This window comes from Eretmochelys imbricata, chromosome 9, assembly GCF_965152235.1.
Source record: "Eretmochelys imbricata isolate rEreImb1 chromosome 9, rEreImb1.hap1, whole genome shotgun sequence".
Classification (NCBI taxonomy): Eukaryota; Metazoa; Chordata; order Testudines; family Cheloniidae; genus Eretmochelys; species Eretmochelys imbricata.
The window spans coordinates 79,652,347-79,670,484 of NC_135580.1; the positions used below are offsets into that span (position 1 = coordinate 79,652,347).

An 18,138-nucleotide genomic window follows, 5' to 3' on the forward strand; every position below is an offset into this window, starting at 1 on the left:
TTCTTCTGAATTTTGCATGTGCCCTTTTTTTTTTTTTTGGTTACTGTTAAAATTGTAGCTCTGCTAATTGAAATGCGGCTTTGTGATTCTGTGGTTTTTATGTTGTGGGGCTATGAAGAGCTTGTCCTAAGAGTTGCTGTCCAAGTTTTTCTGTCCAGACTCTTTTCAAAGCAAATATGAGCAAATTCCTTCTCATTCTTATTTATTTATTATCATTTGTATTGCATTTGTATTGCAGTGTCAGAACCCTGTTTATGCTGGGCAAAGCATGTGAAAAAATTATGCCTGCCCCCAAGAGTTTTCCCTCTTATTGAATAAAACAAGTGTGTGTGTGTGTGTGTGAGACAAAAATACAAAGGATGAGGATAACAGTAATGAAAGCAAGCATTTTACACCAACTGTTTGATGGCTTTGAATCTCTTAAATATTAGTCCCTTCCTAGGTGCCCTTAGCAAATGCTGCTGCTATTCTACATAAGCAAGTATGTGAAATTGGGCATTACTATGACTTGTGCTCCTATTCTTAACTATGCATTACAGCTATATATATACATATATATATTTTTTTTTTCTCAGATCTCTAACAGATGCGTCAGGTGCCTCACCTTCTAAATTCAGCAGGCAGTATATTCACCTACCTGTGGAGCATGGCAATGCGGTAAATTTTGAGGGGGCATTTAGGATAATGGATGTGTTTGTCATTGTATGGTCTGTTGAGGATATTATGGTTGTAAGATTGCTCAACTTTGGGTGAAACATTTCTGATATAGAAAATATTAAAGCTATTGCTATGTCTTCAAAACAATGGAAATACAAAGTTTGATGTAAAAAAAAAAAAAAAAGGTCTAAATGTGGAACACCAATTGCAACAAGAATTAAAGACTGAGACCTTAATATGCCGGATGATTGATTTTTTTTTTTCTTTATATTGTTTCCTTTGGCATGCAGGTGGCTATTTCTGAACATGATCCAAACGGTGAAAATGATACAGGCATCATTATTCAAGATGTCACCAACACTGTGGATGATGCCACTGATGAGCTGCTCACTCTAGTGCATACAAGCGGAAGTGATGGGTATGAATGAGAATGTGACCGTATTCAGACATTTTTAATACTTGTCATGATAACCTAAGTGGCACTGCTTGAATCTAAAAATGTAACAGCCTAGACAAATCTTTAAATATATTCAGTGCATTACAGGTTGGTTTGTTTTTAAAAGCTGTTAGAAAACATGAAGATCATTTGGACACTAAGCAAAGCACTTAAGTGGGTTCTTCTCTTTAAATATGGAAATGGTCTGATTTGAATCAAAGTAAACACCTTGAGTTGAATTCTGTGGGACTATTTACCTGCTTAAAATTAAGCACATGCTCAGGCTCTTACATGCTGAGGCCCTGGTACGATAATATCTAAAGCAAACCTTAGAGTTGTTACCCAAGTCTGGGCAGTTACCTTGATTCTACATAACAGTTAAATAAGTGGGGTGGAGGAAAACCTCCAGCCTGCAACCTCAGACTCTTGTAGAATATTTGGGAGGAACAATATAAAACAGCCAAATGGGGCCATGATGATCTGAAGGTGGGACTCAGTTACTGTATTGGCTGAAGACTCCAATGTAGTCGCCTAACAAATGTTTGTAAATTTGGCAATCTTCGTCTTTAGAAACTATGCCAAAAGTAAAAGGAAGGTCAATGTTTCTTGTGTGTCTCAGCCCAGGGAAAAGAGATCTTTGTTCCTAAAGAAAATCCCTTGTCCCTGCATGCTGAATGAGGAACCATGTAAAGCATGGAGTCTTTGAAACACATGGTTTCTCTTTCTCTCAATCTGCATGTCTTACAAAGTCCTAAGCCACACAGTTGTCGGCAACCAATACCAAATGCAGTCTCCCTTCAAAGCTTTGTAGTTCAAGTCTAGCATGATCTCCCATTTTTAGGGAGGATTTTTTTCAGCTCATGTCTTCAGATACTACTCCAGTTCTTCAAAATAGAATGTTCTGTTATAGTGCATTATCTAAGCTATAATAAGTGATTCTCCACCTCTCCTTTTATAAGGGTATTTTCACTAATTTTACAAGGGCCTGGAATGATGAATTGAGCACTCAAAGGATTTAATCTGTTAGACTTAAATAAAAGGCATTGAGAACTGAGATATTAAAGCTTGTAATGGGAAATCTGACAGCCTCTATGCTGTTGAGGAGGATGAAAATCTCAGGGAAGAAGGCCATCAAGATGGAGTGGAGGGAAATGATCCCATAGTTAGAACCCTTCTTCCAGGTGATGTCACAGTATCCTTTCACACTGTGGATACCCCCCTGGGCAAGGGAACCCCAGTTATTAGGAAGAGATAGGTAATTGTAGTGGGTGATTTGATTAGTAGAAATATTGATAGTTGGGGAAGGTAGGGGAGAGGTCATGGAGGCTGGATTTAGGCTGTCAGGTAAGAGATTGAAGTCCAGGACTCCATGGTAGCATTCTCTGAAATGCTTCCTGTTCCACATGCAGGGCCAGTTAGACAGTAGAACTTTAGGATCTCAATGAGTGGATGAAATGATGGTGTTGGGAGGAGGGATTCAGGTTTATTAGGAATGGGGGAAGTTTTCAGGGAAAGTAGGAGCCTATACAGGATGGATGGGTTCCATCTAAACCAAAACAAAACCAGGTTGCTGGCATGTACAATTAAAAAGGTAGTAGAGAAGTTTTCAAAACAAAGGGCTGGGGAAAGTCAACATGTGCAGAAGAGCACCTGATTCAGATAGAGACTTCCCTTAGGGGAGGATTTATTAAAGGAGATGGTCTTGCCTAATAAAGAGGAGAGGATAGTAGTTGGCAGAGTCAGTCAAATGGCAGAGTTCCATTCTATTACGTTACATAAGGGGGAGGGATAGCTCAGTGGTTTGAGCATTGGCCTGCTAAACCCAGGGTTGTGAGTTCAATCCTTGAGGGGGCCATTTGGGATCTGGGGCAAAAATTGGGGATTGGTCCTGCTTTGAGCAGGGGGTTGGACTAGATGACCTGAGGTCCCTTCCAACCCTGATATTCTGTGATCTATGAAGCAGACAACTGAATATTGACAAATTTTAAAAATGCTTATCTACAAATGCTAGAAATCTAAATACTATGAACTAGAGTGTCTGTTAAATGAAAATATTGACATAATAGGCATCACAGAATGATAATGGAATGATAATCAATGGGACATGATTACAGCAGAGTATAAAACATATAGGAATGAACAGAGTAGGTCGTGCTGGTGAGGGAGTTGCAATATATGTGAAAGAGAGCATAGTGTCAAATATAGTAAAATCATGAATGATTCAAACTGTATCATAACAGGAATGTAGCAGTAGGCATATACTATCAGCCACCTGACTAGGAAGTGTGATTGTGAAATGTTCAGGAAGATTAGTGAGGCTGCAAAGTCAGAAAGCACGATGGGGATTTTGACGGGCCCCATATTGACTGAGTACATGTCCCCTCAGGATGGGACGCAGAGATAAAATTTCAAGACCCCATTAATGACTGCTGCTTGGAGCAGCTAGTCCTGGAACCAGCAAGGGGAGAAGCAATTCTTGATTTAGTCCTAAGTGGAGAACAGAATTTGGTCTAATAGTGTTACACAGATAAAACTAAACAGGATCGTTTCAGGGGATGAGAGAAGATGTCACATTTATTATAACACAATTTGATTTATGACTAATAACTCTGTGTGTGTGTGTATATGTGTAATATATATATAAAAATGTTCTGCAGCTGCTGTATAGTTACCAGTCCTGAATGTAGCTGAGTTCGTGGCTGGGTTCGTAGCTTGTGGCGGCTAACTGGCCAGGAAAGCCGGGCACAAGGAAGAGCTGGGTCTCTTTTGGGCATACACCGATGCCCTTCCATGTTGGCAGCAGAATGTTACCCTCCAAAGTCTGCCATCTCACCCATTCTTTTTGTAGGCTTTAGTTTGAATCTAGAGTCTATAGGTCTTTGGTGTGATTGATCACCCGTCAGTTGCAGACATGACTGTCAGCCTAGGACCTGGTTTTGATGTTTCTTCAATTGTACTTTTGTCCTTTTGCCCTTTTCCTTTTAGGGTGGACTCTTCTTGCTTTGTCAGGGCTGTTGTCTGCATCTTCAGCCATTGGTGTTTACACTTTATTTCATCAGGACAGGCTGGGGCTAGAGGTTGATTCCATCATCCATACATACCTCATTCACACATCTAAACTAATAAGATTACAGCAGGGTTTTGCAAAAATGAAGGTTGCAGCAAGCTTTTACAAAATTGAGTGAGCATTTTAAAATGGAGTTTGGGACAAGTTAAAATGGAGTTTGAGTTACAATATGGACAAGTGTAAGGAATGGCAAACAGTGAACAGAAGTTACAATGTTGAAACGGTGTAAGTTTCAGCGATTTAAGCAGCAATTGGATTGAAAGTGGAACTCAGTTAGCCAGTTATTGGGGTAATTGGTTTTATGAATGTTGTTTCATTCATAAAACTTTGCTTGTGAAGTTATATTAATAAAGTGAACAATTAAAAACAATTTCATTGATCAGTTCAACAATAGCTGAACCACTCAATAATGACCATAGTGTAATTACATTTTACAGGGTGGAAAATATGAAAGAAACCCACCACAGTAGTACTTCATGTCAAAAGCAGAACTATATAAAAATAACGAGGTTGGTTAAACGTAAATTAAAGGGAACAGTCATAAGAATGAAATGCCTGCTAGCTGCACAGAAATTTCTAAAAAAACCAAACTCTACGATAGAGGCTCAAACTAAATGTAAATTTTAAAAAAAACCCAACCGGTAATAGGACTAAAAAATGCCACCCTGGCTAAACAGAGTTTAAAAAAAAAAATTTTTTTTTTTTTTAATTAGAAGTCAAATCCTACTGAGGAAAATGGAATGGAGCATAAACTCTGGCACGTCAAGTGTAAAAATAAAATTAGGCAGGCCAAACAAGAATTTGAAGAACAATTAGCAAAAGACACAAACTAACAGCAAATTTTTTTAATGTATGTTAGAAGCAGGAAGCCTGCTGAGCAACCAGTGAGCCACTGGACAATTGAGGTGCTAACGGAGCACTCAAGGAAGACTACCCATTTATGGAAAAGCTAAATTAATTCTTTGTGTTAGTCTTTGCTGCAGAGGATGTGAAGGAGATTCCCACATCTGAGCCATTCTTTTTAGATGACAGATCTGAGGAACTGTCCCCAGTTGAGATGTCAGTAGAGGAGGTTTCTGAACAAATTAATTAATGTAACAGTAATAAGTCAGAAGGACCAGATGGTATTCACCCAAGAGTTCTGAAGGAACTCAAATATGAAATTGCAGAACTACTAATTGTGGTATGTAACCTATCATTCAAATCAGCTGCTGTGCCAGATGGGAAGGTAACAAATGTAACACTGGTTTTTCTGTTTTTTGTTTTTTTTTTTAAAAGGCTCCAGAAGCAATCCATGTAATTACAGGCCTGTAAGTCTAACTTCAGTATCAGACAAATTGATTGACTCTTCAACGTATTGTGTTCATGCTATGATAATTCTGTTCTTTACTACAGTTTCAAAGTGGCTTTTGTAAAGCGAAAGCATGCCTCACCAATCCATTAGAATTCTTTGAGGGTGTCAAGAAGCATGTGGACATGGGTGATCTAGTGCAAGACAAGCCCAAGAAAGAAACCAGCAGAACTCCACTGGCCATCACATACAGTCTTCAGCTAAAACCTCTCCAGTGCATCATCAGTGATCTACAACCCATCCTGGACAACGATCCCTCACTTTCACAGGCCTTGGGAGGCAGGCCAGTCCTCGCCCACAGACCTGAAGAATATTCTCACCAGCAACTACGCACGGCACCATAGTAACTCTAACTCAGGAACCAATCCATGCAACAAACCTTGATGCCAACTCTGCCCACATACCTACACCAGCAACACCATCACAGGACCTAACCAGATCAGCCACACCATCACCGGTTCATTCACCTGCACGTCCACCAATGTAATATACGCCATCATGTGCCAGCAATGCCCCTCTATGTACATTGGCCAAACTGGACAGTCCCTACATAAAAGGATAAATGGACACAAATCAGATATTAGGAATGGCAATATACAAAAACCTGTAGGAGAACACCTCAACCTCCCTGGACCCACAATAGCAGATTTAAAGGTAGCCATCCTGCAGCAAAAAAACTTCAGGACCACACATCAAGGAGAAACTGCTGAGCTTCAGTTCATTTGCAAATTTGACACCATCAGCTCAGGATTCCACAAAGACTGAATGGCTAGCCAGCGACAAAAGTAGTTTCTCCTCCTTCGGTGTTCACACCTCAACTGCTAGAAGAGGGCCTCATCCTCCCTGATTGAACTAACCTCGTTATTCCTAACCTGATTCTTGCTTGCATATTTATACCTGCCTCTGGAAATTTCCACTACGTGCATCCGACGAAGTGGGTATTCACCCACGAAAGCTTATGCTCCCATATGTCTGTTAATCTATAAGGTGCCACAGGACTCTTCGCTGCTCTTCTAGCGGATATAGCTCATAGCTCAGTGGTTTGAGCATTGGCCTGCTAAACACAGGGTTGTGACTTCAATCCTTGAGGGGGCCATTTAGGGATCTGGGGCAAAAATTGGAGATTGGCCCTGCTTTGAGCAGGGGGTTGGACTAGATGACCTCCTGAGGTCCCTTCCAACCCTGATATTCTATGATGTGATATAGTGTACTTGAACTTTCAGAAAGCTTTTGACAAGATCCCACACCAAAGACTCTTAAGGAAACTAAGCAGTAATAGGATAAGAGGGAAGGTCCTTTAGTGGATGAGTAACTGGTTAAAAGATAGGAGGAAAAGGTTAGAAATAAATGGTCAGTGTTCAGAGTGGAGACAGGTAATGACACCTCCCCCCGCCCCCCAACAATGTGTACTGGGACCAGTACGATTCAACATATTCATTAATGATCTGGAAAAAGGAGTAGAGAGTAAGGTGGCAAAGTTTGCAGACAATACAAAATTACTGAAGATGGTTAAGTTCAAAGCAGACTGTGAAGAGTTCCAGAGGGATCTGCTAAAACTGGGTATGTGGGCAAGAAAATAGCAGATGAAATTCAATGTTGATAAATGCAAAGTAGTGCAAGTTGGAAAATATAGTCCTTACTATACATATAAAAGGATAGGGTCTAAATTAAATGCTTTCTTGAGTGATAACAATCCTGGACTCATCGTGAGTAGTTCTAACGTCTGCTCATTGTGCTTTGTCAGCCTAAAAAGTTAACAATGTTAGGAGTCATTAGGAATGGGATGGCAATAAGACAGAAAATATCATAATGCCACTATATAAATCCATGGCACACCCACACCTTGAATATCGGGTGCAGTTCTGGTCGCACCATCTCAAGAGGTTTGTTAGAATTAGAAAAAGTAAAGAGAAGGGCAACAAAAAGGATTAGGAATATGGAACAACTTCCATACAAGGAGAGGTTGAAAAGACTGGGACTGTTCATTTTAGGAAAGAGACATACAAGAGGGAATATGATAGAGGTCTATAAAATCTTGATTGGTGTGGAAGAAGTGAATCAGGAAGTGTTATTTACCCCATCACATAACACAAGAACTGGGGTCATCTAATGAAATGAATATACAGCAGGTTTAAAACAAAGGAAGTACTTTCATACAACACACAGCCAACCTGTGGAACTTGTTGCCGTGGAATGCCGTGAAGGCCAGCAGTATAACTGGGTTCAAAAAAGAATTGAATTAAGTTTATGGAAGATAGGTCCATCAATGGCTGTTAGCCAAGATGGTGAGGGATGCATCCCCCTGCTCCAGGTGTCCCTAAACCTCTGATTGCCATAAACTGAGATTAGACAACAGAGAATCAGTCACTCGCTAATTGCCCTGTTCTCTTCATTCCCTCTGAAGCATCTGAAGGCCGGATACTGGGCTAGATGGACCATTGGTCTGACCCATTATGGATGTTCTTATGTTTTTATGAAGTATTGTAGTAGCTGAGCTCTCCTGAGACTTTTCATTATGTGTCTTATATTTCTTAGAGAGCTCCAGACCACTCAAGAACATGATCTGCCTGCCTATGAAGCATCACAGCCCATTGAGTTAAGTCATACAGAACCAGACTATCCAGCCCAAGTTGCTGACAATCCTTTCAAGTCCAGTGCAGTAGGAAATCATGCCGTAGAACTGCATTCCACACAAGTTAATGCTCCTGAAGATCCTGCATCAGTGATTGACTCCATCTTGAATGAGAGCAACTCCACAACTCAAAGCGATGCTTTTCTGGAGAGGTACAAAGTATCTTTATATTTGATTCTGGTGACTAGCCTATATACTAGTATTTTTGTGACATTACATTGTGTTAATTTTATAAAATGCTTCTAATTACAGATGTATGTACATATTGGAACACAGCAAATACCTTTGAAAAGCCTAGACCTCCCTCTCTTCCCTCCATTAATCATACATACATACAAACAATATCAGGGCTGGAAGGAACCTCAGCAGGTTATCTAGTCCAACCCCCTGCTCGAAGCAGGGCCAATCCTCAATTTTTGCTCCAGATCCCCTAAATGGCCCCCTCAAGAATTGAACTCACAACCCTGGGTTTAGCAGGCCAATGCTCAAACCACTGAGCTATCCTTCCCCCAGAGACCCCACTCCTCATTCAGAAGCTTTGGAAAAGAGATGGGTCTTCTTCCATATGTAGAAGGTCAGCACAATCTATACTAGGTTAGGGGGAGTGAATTCCAGAGCTGTGAGTCATTCACAGAGAATGCATGCCCTCCAGATACTAAAAATCTCAGGACTGTCCCCTCAAATGGCCCAGCTGTCAACTACCATGGCAGTTTGTGGAGAGAGAGGCAGACTTCCTGCTAGTCAGGAGTCATGCTGTACATGGTAGGACTTTAAAAATCAGAGTCAGCAACTTGAAATGCACCAAGAAGAAATCAGAAAGCCAGTGGAGTTGTTGAAGATTTTGTGTAATAGTTCCATGCAGCTGGTGCTATCAGGCAGGCAGCTGCAGTTTCTAAGCCCTGGTCTACACTGAGGGGCGGGGGGATCGATCTGAGTTACGCAACTTCAGCTATGTGAATAACGTAGCTGAAGTCAGCATTCTCAGATCAACTTACCGCAGTGAGTCGACTGCTGCTCCCCCTTCGACTCTGCCTGTGCCTCTCACAGCGGTGGAGTACAGAAGTCAACAGGAGAGCACTCGGGGGTCAATTTATTGCGTCTAGACGAGACGTGATAAATCGACACCCCCCCACTGGATCGATCGCTGCCCACCGATCTGGTGGGTAGTATAGACCTACTCTAAGGGACATTTGTAAGCTGGCTCCCTGTGGAGCATTTGCAGTTATCCAGTCTACAAGTCACGAAGGTATGCACGGCATTCGTGAAGTCCAGATCAAAGAGACGTGGTCCTGAATACTTTAAAGTGAAAGCAGGTGTCTTCATCTATCACTGCTGCTAGTAGTAACTGGTGATATGCAAGTACTCTCCAACTGCAAATCCCTTGAGCAAAGTAGTTGTGGTAGGAACCATACACTTCTATTCTTTGCCTGCAACCCTCTATCATATACTGCATCTTGTTCAGAGTTAGCTTTAGCCAATTTGTTCCCCTCCAAATGCCATTCTCAGTCAAGCACTAGGAAAGTAAAAAATGCCAAACCCTCTGGATCTGATGGGAAAATTAGACACAGATCTGTGTCTCTAGTATCCTGATGGCATCCCAGCCCAAATCAATCTCTCTATCTCTTCCACTTGCTCCTCATACACATTGAACAGGACTGAATGGAATCTGGCATGAAAGAGCCCTCGTGGAAAAGGAGTAACTGTCCAAAACAACACACTCAGATCAACCTTATGATACATGTGATCAAAACATTCTGAGACGACAGCCCAGGCAAAAAAAAGCATGTGACAGCTGTAAGGAGAATGCTGCAGTAGGCTGTGTTCAGTAAACCCTGCAAGACAGGATAGCAGTATTGCGTCACTTCTTAAATTTAAAAAAAAAAAAAAACCTTTTCCTCAACACAATAGTTTGTAACATACCCACTCCAATTCTTCTGTCTTCAAATTGATAAGTGGTTTGAGTTATTGTTTCACAAGCTATTCAAGGTTTCAAAGGAAAAAAATAGGTGGAACCTCTAAAGTAATTTTTTTTCTTCAGTATCATACAGAAAGCTGTTGGTCATGTGTGGCTAATGGAAAGCAGGTATCGTCTGTTCTCCATCTGTGCCAGCATTCTCAAAATAAGCCCGAGAATAGGGTGATACTTAATACTACTTGGCAGGATCCAGTGGAAATAGGTCTCATTTCCTGAAACTGAGCATTGTATATTCTGGGTAGAAATCTCTAGCTTAATTGGATCTGTCAATATTATAACATGGCAAGTACCTATTCTAAAAGTGAATGTTAGCATACATGAGGGGAGCAATAAACATCTAGCTGGACTTCTCCCAACCGCCCCAAAAAATCCTTTGCCTCTGGCAGGGGTTTGAGGCTGTCAGCAGTGAATTTATATGCTGCTGGGAAAAGAGGTTAGGCTGATCAGCCCCACAAACTGAGGTGCTTTCTTATCCTACAGAACAGGTATCTCAGTGACAATGACCATGAAAGTTTACACATCCAAGTTCTGGAGCAGCTGGAGAGTTAATTCTCAATGGTCCATTCAGCCTTAGCTGGGATTGCAAATAAGGGGACCAAATAGTGCCATTTTTGTGGGTTCTCTTTTTATCTAATGTGGACTCCTATCCAATAGAAGCTGGACTGAGACTAGCTCCACATAAGCCACGTGGAAAACCATTAGTGACTGTTGGTCACTACTGACATAGGCTAGGTTTGGATCAACTTAGAGGTGATAGTCTCTCTGCCATCCAGTCCTCTAGCAGCACATACTCTTATAATTAACTCTTGCTTTAGGTTGAATGTGCCTTTATTCCGTTACATAAGAAGAGACAGCCATATTGACAAGATTGGTTACTGGAAAAATGATGTCTAATTAACTCCTTTTCATAGTGACCTTAGTGCTATCCTTCAGGGATGAATAGCAGCAATAATTCACAGTTGTTGGAGTGGTGGGTGCAAATCCCCAATATCCAGTGGGATATCACCTCACTGAGAACTCAAGACCTGGAGTATTGCATTGCAGTTGTATAGTTTTGTTTAGCTCTGTGTGTGTGTGTGTGTGTGTGTGTGTGTATATCTATCTATCTATCTTTCCATTGTGGAAAGTAGTTCAGTGTACAGTGAGGGGTTGCAGTCTGTCTCCTTTCTGGCTTACATGCTAGCTGGCATTATTTTCACATTTCCTTTCCATTTGAGGTCAGGCTCTTTGTGTTCTGCCAGCCACCATAGGAAGCAGGTACAGATTGGCAAGAATCTGGTTGCTTGTGTTACAACATAAGCAGTGACCATACAGACCTGCTTTCCCATGCTGCATTCAGCACTGCTGTTTAAAAGGCAAGAGCTGCTCATCCTGAATAAAATAAAGAGAAACTTCATGTATTTCAGACCACAGAAGGATCCTGAGAGTATTTGGAAGAAATTTAAAAATGAGAGGAAAATACATGCAGAAAGGGGGAGAATCGAAGATGGTTTTCCCGCTTCTTTTTGATGCAATAGGTATTGGTATATTGGCATGAGGAGGAAGACTATCTGACAGGTAAACAGTGCTGTATGTGTCAACGCTGCAGTTTAATGGGGTCTGTGGCATGGAAATGAGACCTACCTTGTACTTGCAGTGGCCCACTGTGGGTCCTGACCATTTCATATTTTTCTCCTGCTATCACTGGGCCACTAGATTATCCCCGGGACTCTTCGCAGCCTGCAGTACAGTCCACATGTCTTGTTTTCTGATGCATCTTGCTTTACATTGTCATTTTATTTCTTTTAGGGAAGAGATTCAGGATTTTCTGAATTGTATTGATGCCAGTCTTGAGGAGCTCCAGGCAATGCTGTCTGGGAAGAAATTTAACTTTGGCTCTGAATCCTTTAGTGATGTGAGTGTCTCCTTATTTGCACACTTCGATTTCTCAGATGTAATAATTGAAACAGTTACATTATTTCTCCTCCTGTTGGCTTTTATTCCATAGGTGTGTGTAGAGGAGAAGATCCTCATAAATACAGATGTAGAGAATGAAATAGTCGCTATAGGGACTCCTATCAGACCATCTTATGGTTTGTTACCCTCATGTACACGTGTTACATGGAACAAGAAATATATGCCTATTTTTTATATATATATATATATATATATATATATATATATATAAAAAAATATAAATGCCTGTTAACATCACAGACTGATAATCAAGAACATTCTCCCTTCGTGCAGTGCCTTAGTTGCCTGTGTACCCACTAGATATTTGTGTTTACTGCCCTAACTCTTGAGGAATTGGAGATGATGCAGCGTTTAAATATTTTTTTGGTTGGTGTTCACTGCCTTTAGAGGCACTATATGTAGGGTTTATCAGGTCAGATGTGTAATGTTAAACTGGGATGGGACTTTCCATTGCATCATTGTTACGATCTGTTTCTTGTATCTGTTGACTGGAAAGTCCTGAGGGGCTACAGTGAACAGAAGATGCAAGAAACTAACAGCCTGAATTTTAGTGCAGCGGAGCACTTGCTACTTTCATTGTAATCAGTGAGAATTATGGATGCTCAGCTCTTCTGGGGAAAATTAAGACCGTGAGTATTTTGGGCCTTTTGGCTGAGATTAAGAGCAGCATCCGTTTATAAGGTGCATCTTCCAGCAACAGTACAGTTCTGAGGCATAGGAGATCAGAATTCTTTTCAGTTCTTGCTGTCATGCTCTGATACTGGACAAGACACTTTGCCTATGTGCCTCAGTTTCTCCTCCTGTAAATTGTGGAGGATACTAATCTGTCTTGCAGGCATCTTCTGAAGTGCTCTTAGATTCTCAAATGGAAGGCCCTATATATTGTTGAATGTAACACATCCTCTATTAAAGGTGGTGTCCTTCCATTGAAGAGGGGAGGAATGGACTCCACAATCTGCCTGGCCTCCTTTTCCCCCCTTCCTTTGTGAACCTGCATATGCTATGTGTGTCCTTGTGATTTTTTTCCCCCATAAATATATAGTATGTTCTTTCTCTTTACCTTTAGACTTTCAATCCTGAGCTCCCAGCCCTGGACACGAACTTGACAGATACTTCATCCAATATGGAAAATGTAAGTGTTGGGGAATTTTTCTGGTGGGAAGGACTGACAAGGTATTGAAGGAGCTGAATTTTGTTTGACCCTAGTCAACAAGTTGTCTATGTGACAAGTGAAATTAATTAGAGATACAACATGAAAACTGCCATTCTAGTTTATTTCACTGTCCAAAGAGAGTGAAGAGCAGAGATGGGGGGGGGGAAGCTTGAACTTTAGATTTATTTGAATTATCTCAGGTGTTACTATGTGCAGTAAGTAAGAGAAAGTTGTCTTGAGTGTCCTCTTAAAGTTTGCAAAGAGTCCTGTGGCACTTATAGACTAACAGATGTATTGGAGCATAAGCTTTCGTGGGTGAATGCCCGAAGTGGGTATTCACCCACGAAAGCTTATGCTCCAATACGTCTGTTAGTCTATAAGGTGCCACAGGACTCGTTGCCGCTTTTAAAGATCCAGACGAACACGGCTACCCCTCTGACTCTTAAAGTTTTGTAATATTCCTACCTATTTAGGAAAACATTTTTCACCCATTCTCATTTTGCCTTTGGTAGCGTACTCTCTGATTTTTGTCAATAGAGGTAGGGAATAATGGGGAGGGGGAAACCTAGTCAGAAATACTTTCAGTTCATATATTCATGAATTATTCACTCAACTCTGTAAATGGGGCATTGATGAATATTTGTTTTCATTAAGAATTGACACCAGTTCTTAGTGATGTAAAAACTTGAATAAAATACACTTCTCCCAAACACACCTCCATAGCAGCTTCCTAAAGGGAGACATAAGAAAATGGCTGTTCTTTAATCCAGTTCTTAAATTCCTCTCTTGAAACAGAAAACTGGTGGAAAATATGGCTTCTGATTTTACAAATCTTGAGACAATATACTTTAGTTAAATACGCTTCTCTGTCAGCCTGCTTTGGATCACGTTAATCAGAGTAAAATGCTGGCAGCTTTCATCAGCTGTGATTTAATTTGTAAGCATTGAAACAGCTTTTCATGGTCTGCACTGCTGCAATAAAAGAGCTAGCAGAGCTTTTGGTTTTGGGTGAGATCAATATTTACTGGGAAACATCTGCTAAAAACCAACTGCAGCAAACCTGTACAGGGAATGTTAGTTACCTGAATTACAAGAAGCTCCTGAAAGCTCTTATTTGCTGCACTGCCAGCTTTCACCCTCACAAGCAGCAACAGTCCTTAAAGTCAGGGCTGTGCAGATTAGTAATGGAAAGGAGGGAGGGGTGGGTGAGAGAGTGCATGCATGCCATTTTGGCCTTTTTTTGGTGGAGGTTTTAGTTAATGACTACCCCCACCCTCAGACTCTGTAACTTAACAACAGAAAGCTGGAAGTCCCAATAATATTTCTGAGTCTAAAAATTCTCTGTTGCTAAATGTGCTGCCTTTATTTTGTTTTCACTTCCTCTCTAGATTGAGGACTTGACGGACAGTGTTGAAGAGCTAAGAACAAGTGAGCGGGAAACAGGAAACAAAGGTGGGCAGCAGGGAAAACTGGGAATTGTCCCAGAGTCTTTAGACCACCCTAAAAATACAGCACTGGGGTTTGAATTTAGCTTTCCCAACCTGTGTTGGTATGACCTCACTTCCATAGTTGAGAGCCCAGTTCAATTCCTGTTTAAGACCCTGACTTTCCATTGGCTTTAATGGGAGCTGAGTCAAGCCCTTAAGGATTTAATATAGCACCATCATCTTAGTTGTTGGATTTAATTTTTCCTCGTCTCCCTTGGCCATGTGTTAATGTTACCGAGGAGACTTTGCATTTTTAAATAATTCTGTTTGCGGTGGTGGGAGCAAGTGGAATTCGGAGAGCTTCAAAGTGTGGTTCACAGCTGCACCCCCTTTACTGTGGCGGTGTGGCCCACATAGACTGCAGCTCCCAGAATGTAATGCACTGTCTGCTTTATTTATGGAGCGTGGTAAGTGTACATACAGCTTCATGTAATGTATGAGGTCCCAGCTCCGATGAGTTTGCACTCTACTTCAGGCATGAATACGAAATGCAAGGGAGCCTCAAACACAAGGTGGTTGAGGCGACAGCAAGGGAAGGCTTCATGAAAGGAGGCATATTGAGACGTGAGAGGTTGCTCCAAACAGAGGATGCAGCATGGCAAAAGGTGCAAGCTGGGGAGTGGCCAATGGGTGAGATTGGAGCAGTTGTAAAGACACAGCCAAGTGTATGGATCTAGAAGCAGAGTAGGAGGAAGTACAGGAAAGATTCAATAATGCCTTCAGGGCACTATGTGATAAGGAAAGGCTGAACCTTAAATCCGAAGTGTAAAGACAGGAAGCCACTGAGGGGATTTGAGTGAGAGGAAATAATCTTTGGAGGGACAAGAGGGGAACTTTTAACAGCAGCAGAATGAGGAGAGGTAAGTTGTTGAGAGGCTGGTGAATGCCATTTGTATAGCTTTACAGTGGTCAGGGCAGGCTATTCTGGAAAAAGTTAATTGCATGCATTTGTGATGTAGCATCCACAAATTGTCTCCAGCCTAAAGATGAAGGGAGACAAGTCTGGTCCATTTCACACAAGGTTTAAGTGCAGTCCTTAGGATCCTTTTTGTTTCTGGCCCACAGCTGGTCAAAGGTAGTTTACCTCTATGATATCTGAAGCGAAGGAATTTCTGAAGCAATTCTTCCCCCCACCCCGTTTCCCTTTTTGAATAAGACCTCCTTGCTCTCACACCTGTCATGAATCTGAGTTTAGAATGTCTGTTTCCTTACAGACATGCAGCTGATACAATACAGGGGAAACCCTCTGCTTTCGTTATTCGAAGAACTGCCTTCTGTTGAAGGTGTAGGGAAGACAGAGGATCCTAAAGATCTTCTCCTGTCCTCACTGGAGGAGAAACCCGCTCTCTCTCTTCCCTCAAGCAACGAAGCAGCTTCACCACTGGCAGCTCCAGCAAACCAGGCTGAATCCCTTGATGCATTGGAACTGTATGATCAGCCTCTGCTCTCGGAAGACGGAAATGGAGAGTATAAATTATTTCCCCTCCTGCTTCTCAGTCCTGTTGCTAACTTTATAGAAGAGGCCTCTGAGATAGAAACTGCTTGAGAACTTGTACAAAATCTGTCAGCTTCCTTGTCTAAAATATAGAGATGGTACAAGGCTCAGTGAGAAGCTTCTATTCCTGTCCCCCCCCCCCCCCTCCGGGGCCTAATATGCAAAGAAATGAAAGGTCTCTTAAAAATGCAAGAGCAGTTCATGCAAGAAGCTGAAAGCAATGTTGAAACAAGAACTGCACAGCACTGAAGGCCCTTGGAAGAGGAGCAAATGTCACAAATATATTGCACTGTAATATGTAAAAAAATTTATATTGTTGCAAAAGGGAGATTTGTATCCTATTTTAAAGTTGGGCTGTATTTTTTTTTTTAGGTGTCCTGTCACATCCTATTGAATATTCCAACATGGGACTTGTTCTGAGAGTCTCTTTCATTAAGTGGTTTGTCTCTTGTTAGAACTAGGTTTTTTTTTAACATTTGAAAAGATGGAATATATTTTGTTTGTCTGTTCCTACAATTGTTTGCATCTGCCTGTGTAACTTTTTTCTAATCTTAGATTTGCCCCTAGGTATTAATATAGGCAAGATTATTTTCTTATGGAAAACAGTATTTTTAACATGGAATATTACTTTTTAGTAAGCTAACAATCATCTCTTGACCAGAGTTCTTAAGTGTTCTGCTAGTTAACTGATTTCTTGTGCACAATACATGGCAGCTCCTCTGGTGTAACTTGCACATAACACACGCATGGGTCACTTGACCTCAGTAGTTGGGGATCTGAGAAGTCCAGAAGGTAACAAAGTCCAGAAACTGACCTTGCCTGAGCAAAGAGCACAGTTTGACATTTTCCTGCACCTGTTACAAAACTTTGAGCTCTGCCTTGGCTCACTTGGGGCAAAACTGAAAGAGCCACATGGTGATTTTCACTAATTTAAAAAAAATTCCTGTACACTGCTCTCTTCCACTCATGATATCTCCCTGTTCGTGCAACTGCACTCCTACATTGGGCCTGATTCTGCCGTCACCTACATCTGAGGCATGGTGTACTGAGAAATGTGCACATCTTTGGCAGAACTTTGTCCTTAGGTGATGTCCTCTATTCCCAAATCTCTTCCTAAGGGTTATAATTACAAGACTGTATTTTCTCCTGTAAAAATAACGTATTCAGCACCTTTTAAAACAGTTCCCATGTTGGATATTAAGAAACAAGGGTGGTGTCAAAAATATTTTTCTCCTGAGCCCTGAAATAACCATCCTGTACTCTGCTGCTGGCCACTGTCTGTGATCAGCTATGATGTAGAGAGCCACATTTAGCTGCTGGTATAACCTAATGATTTTCCATTGATAGCAAACTTTTAACCTGCTTGTGCTCAGTCTGGATGTGGCTCATAGTCTTTACACGGACAATATCCTGAACCAGCAAAACAGCTGGGAGCTAGCCAGAGACAAAGAACCAATTCAATAATATGATGTAATTCCATTAGAAAGAATCACAATTACTGTGAAATAACTTTACTTTGTGTTAAGTTTGTAATTAACTTGTATTCCCAACACTCTATAATATCCTGAATCTTAAGTGTTTGCCTGATCAAGAACCCGAGCTGTTTGTTTGATAGGCCTAAACACAACTGTTCCACATTTATTTGGATAGTGGCTAATGACACCAGATAGAGTAATTTGCAACTCTAGCCTGTCGGAATGTGGTTTGTAGCTCCTGTTCTCAGAGTCTTGAGTTAAATGAGGAAGTGGCTGTTTCTAAAGGTTGCGTAACTTACAAAAGGACTGGCCTAAATCAACATTTTGAACTGTCCTCTACCTAGGTGGTGATTCATGTTTGTATCTTTTTAACTGCTGGTTGTTAGGTGTGCAGTATCCCAAGCTCTTGTTAGAAAGGTTTTGGCCCATTAAACTCTTTCTTGGGTTTGAAAAA

The 18,138-nt window shown here is 41.2% G+C and overlaps 1 protein-coding gene across 1 annotated transcript in view; it reads left to right on the plus strand.

Moving 5' to 3' along the window:
• The window catches only part of LOC144269970 (heat shock factor protein 3-like), a 28,729-nt gene extending 10,591 nt beyond the window's left edge, over positions 1-18,138 (plus strand). The window contains exons 7-13 of the mRNA XM_077826101.1: positions 576-657; positions 948-1,075; positions 8,047-8,295; positions 11,907-12,012; positions 13,141-13,206; positions 14,616-14,679; positions 15,929-18,138. Of these exons, the coding sequence (XP_077682227.1) occupies positions 576-657; positions 948-1,075; positions 8,047-8,295; positions 11,907-12,012; positions 13,141-13,206; positions 14,616-14,679; positions 15,929-16,260 (1,027 nt within the window). The 3' untranslated portion in view covers positions 16,261-18,138. The remainder of the gene's footprint in view (positions 1-575; positions 658-947; positions 1,076-8,046; positions 8,296-11,906; positions 12,013-13,140; positions 13,207-14,615; positions 14,680-15,928) is intronic.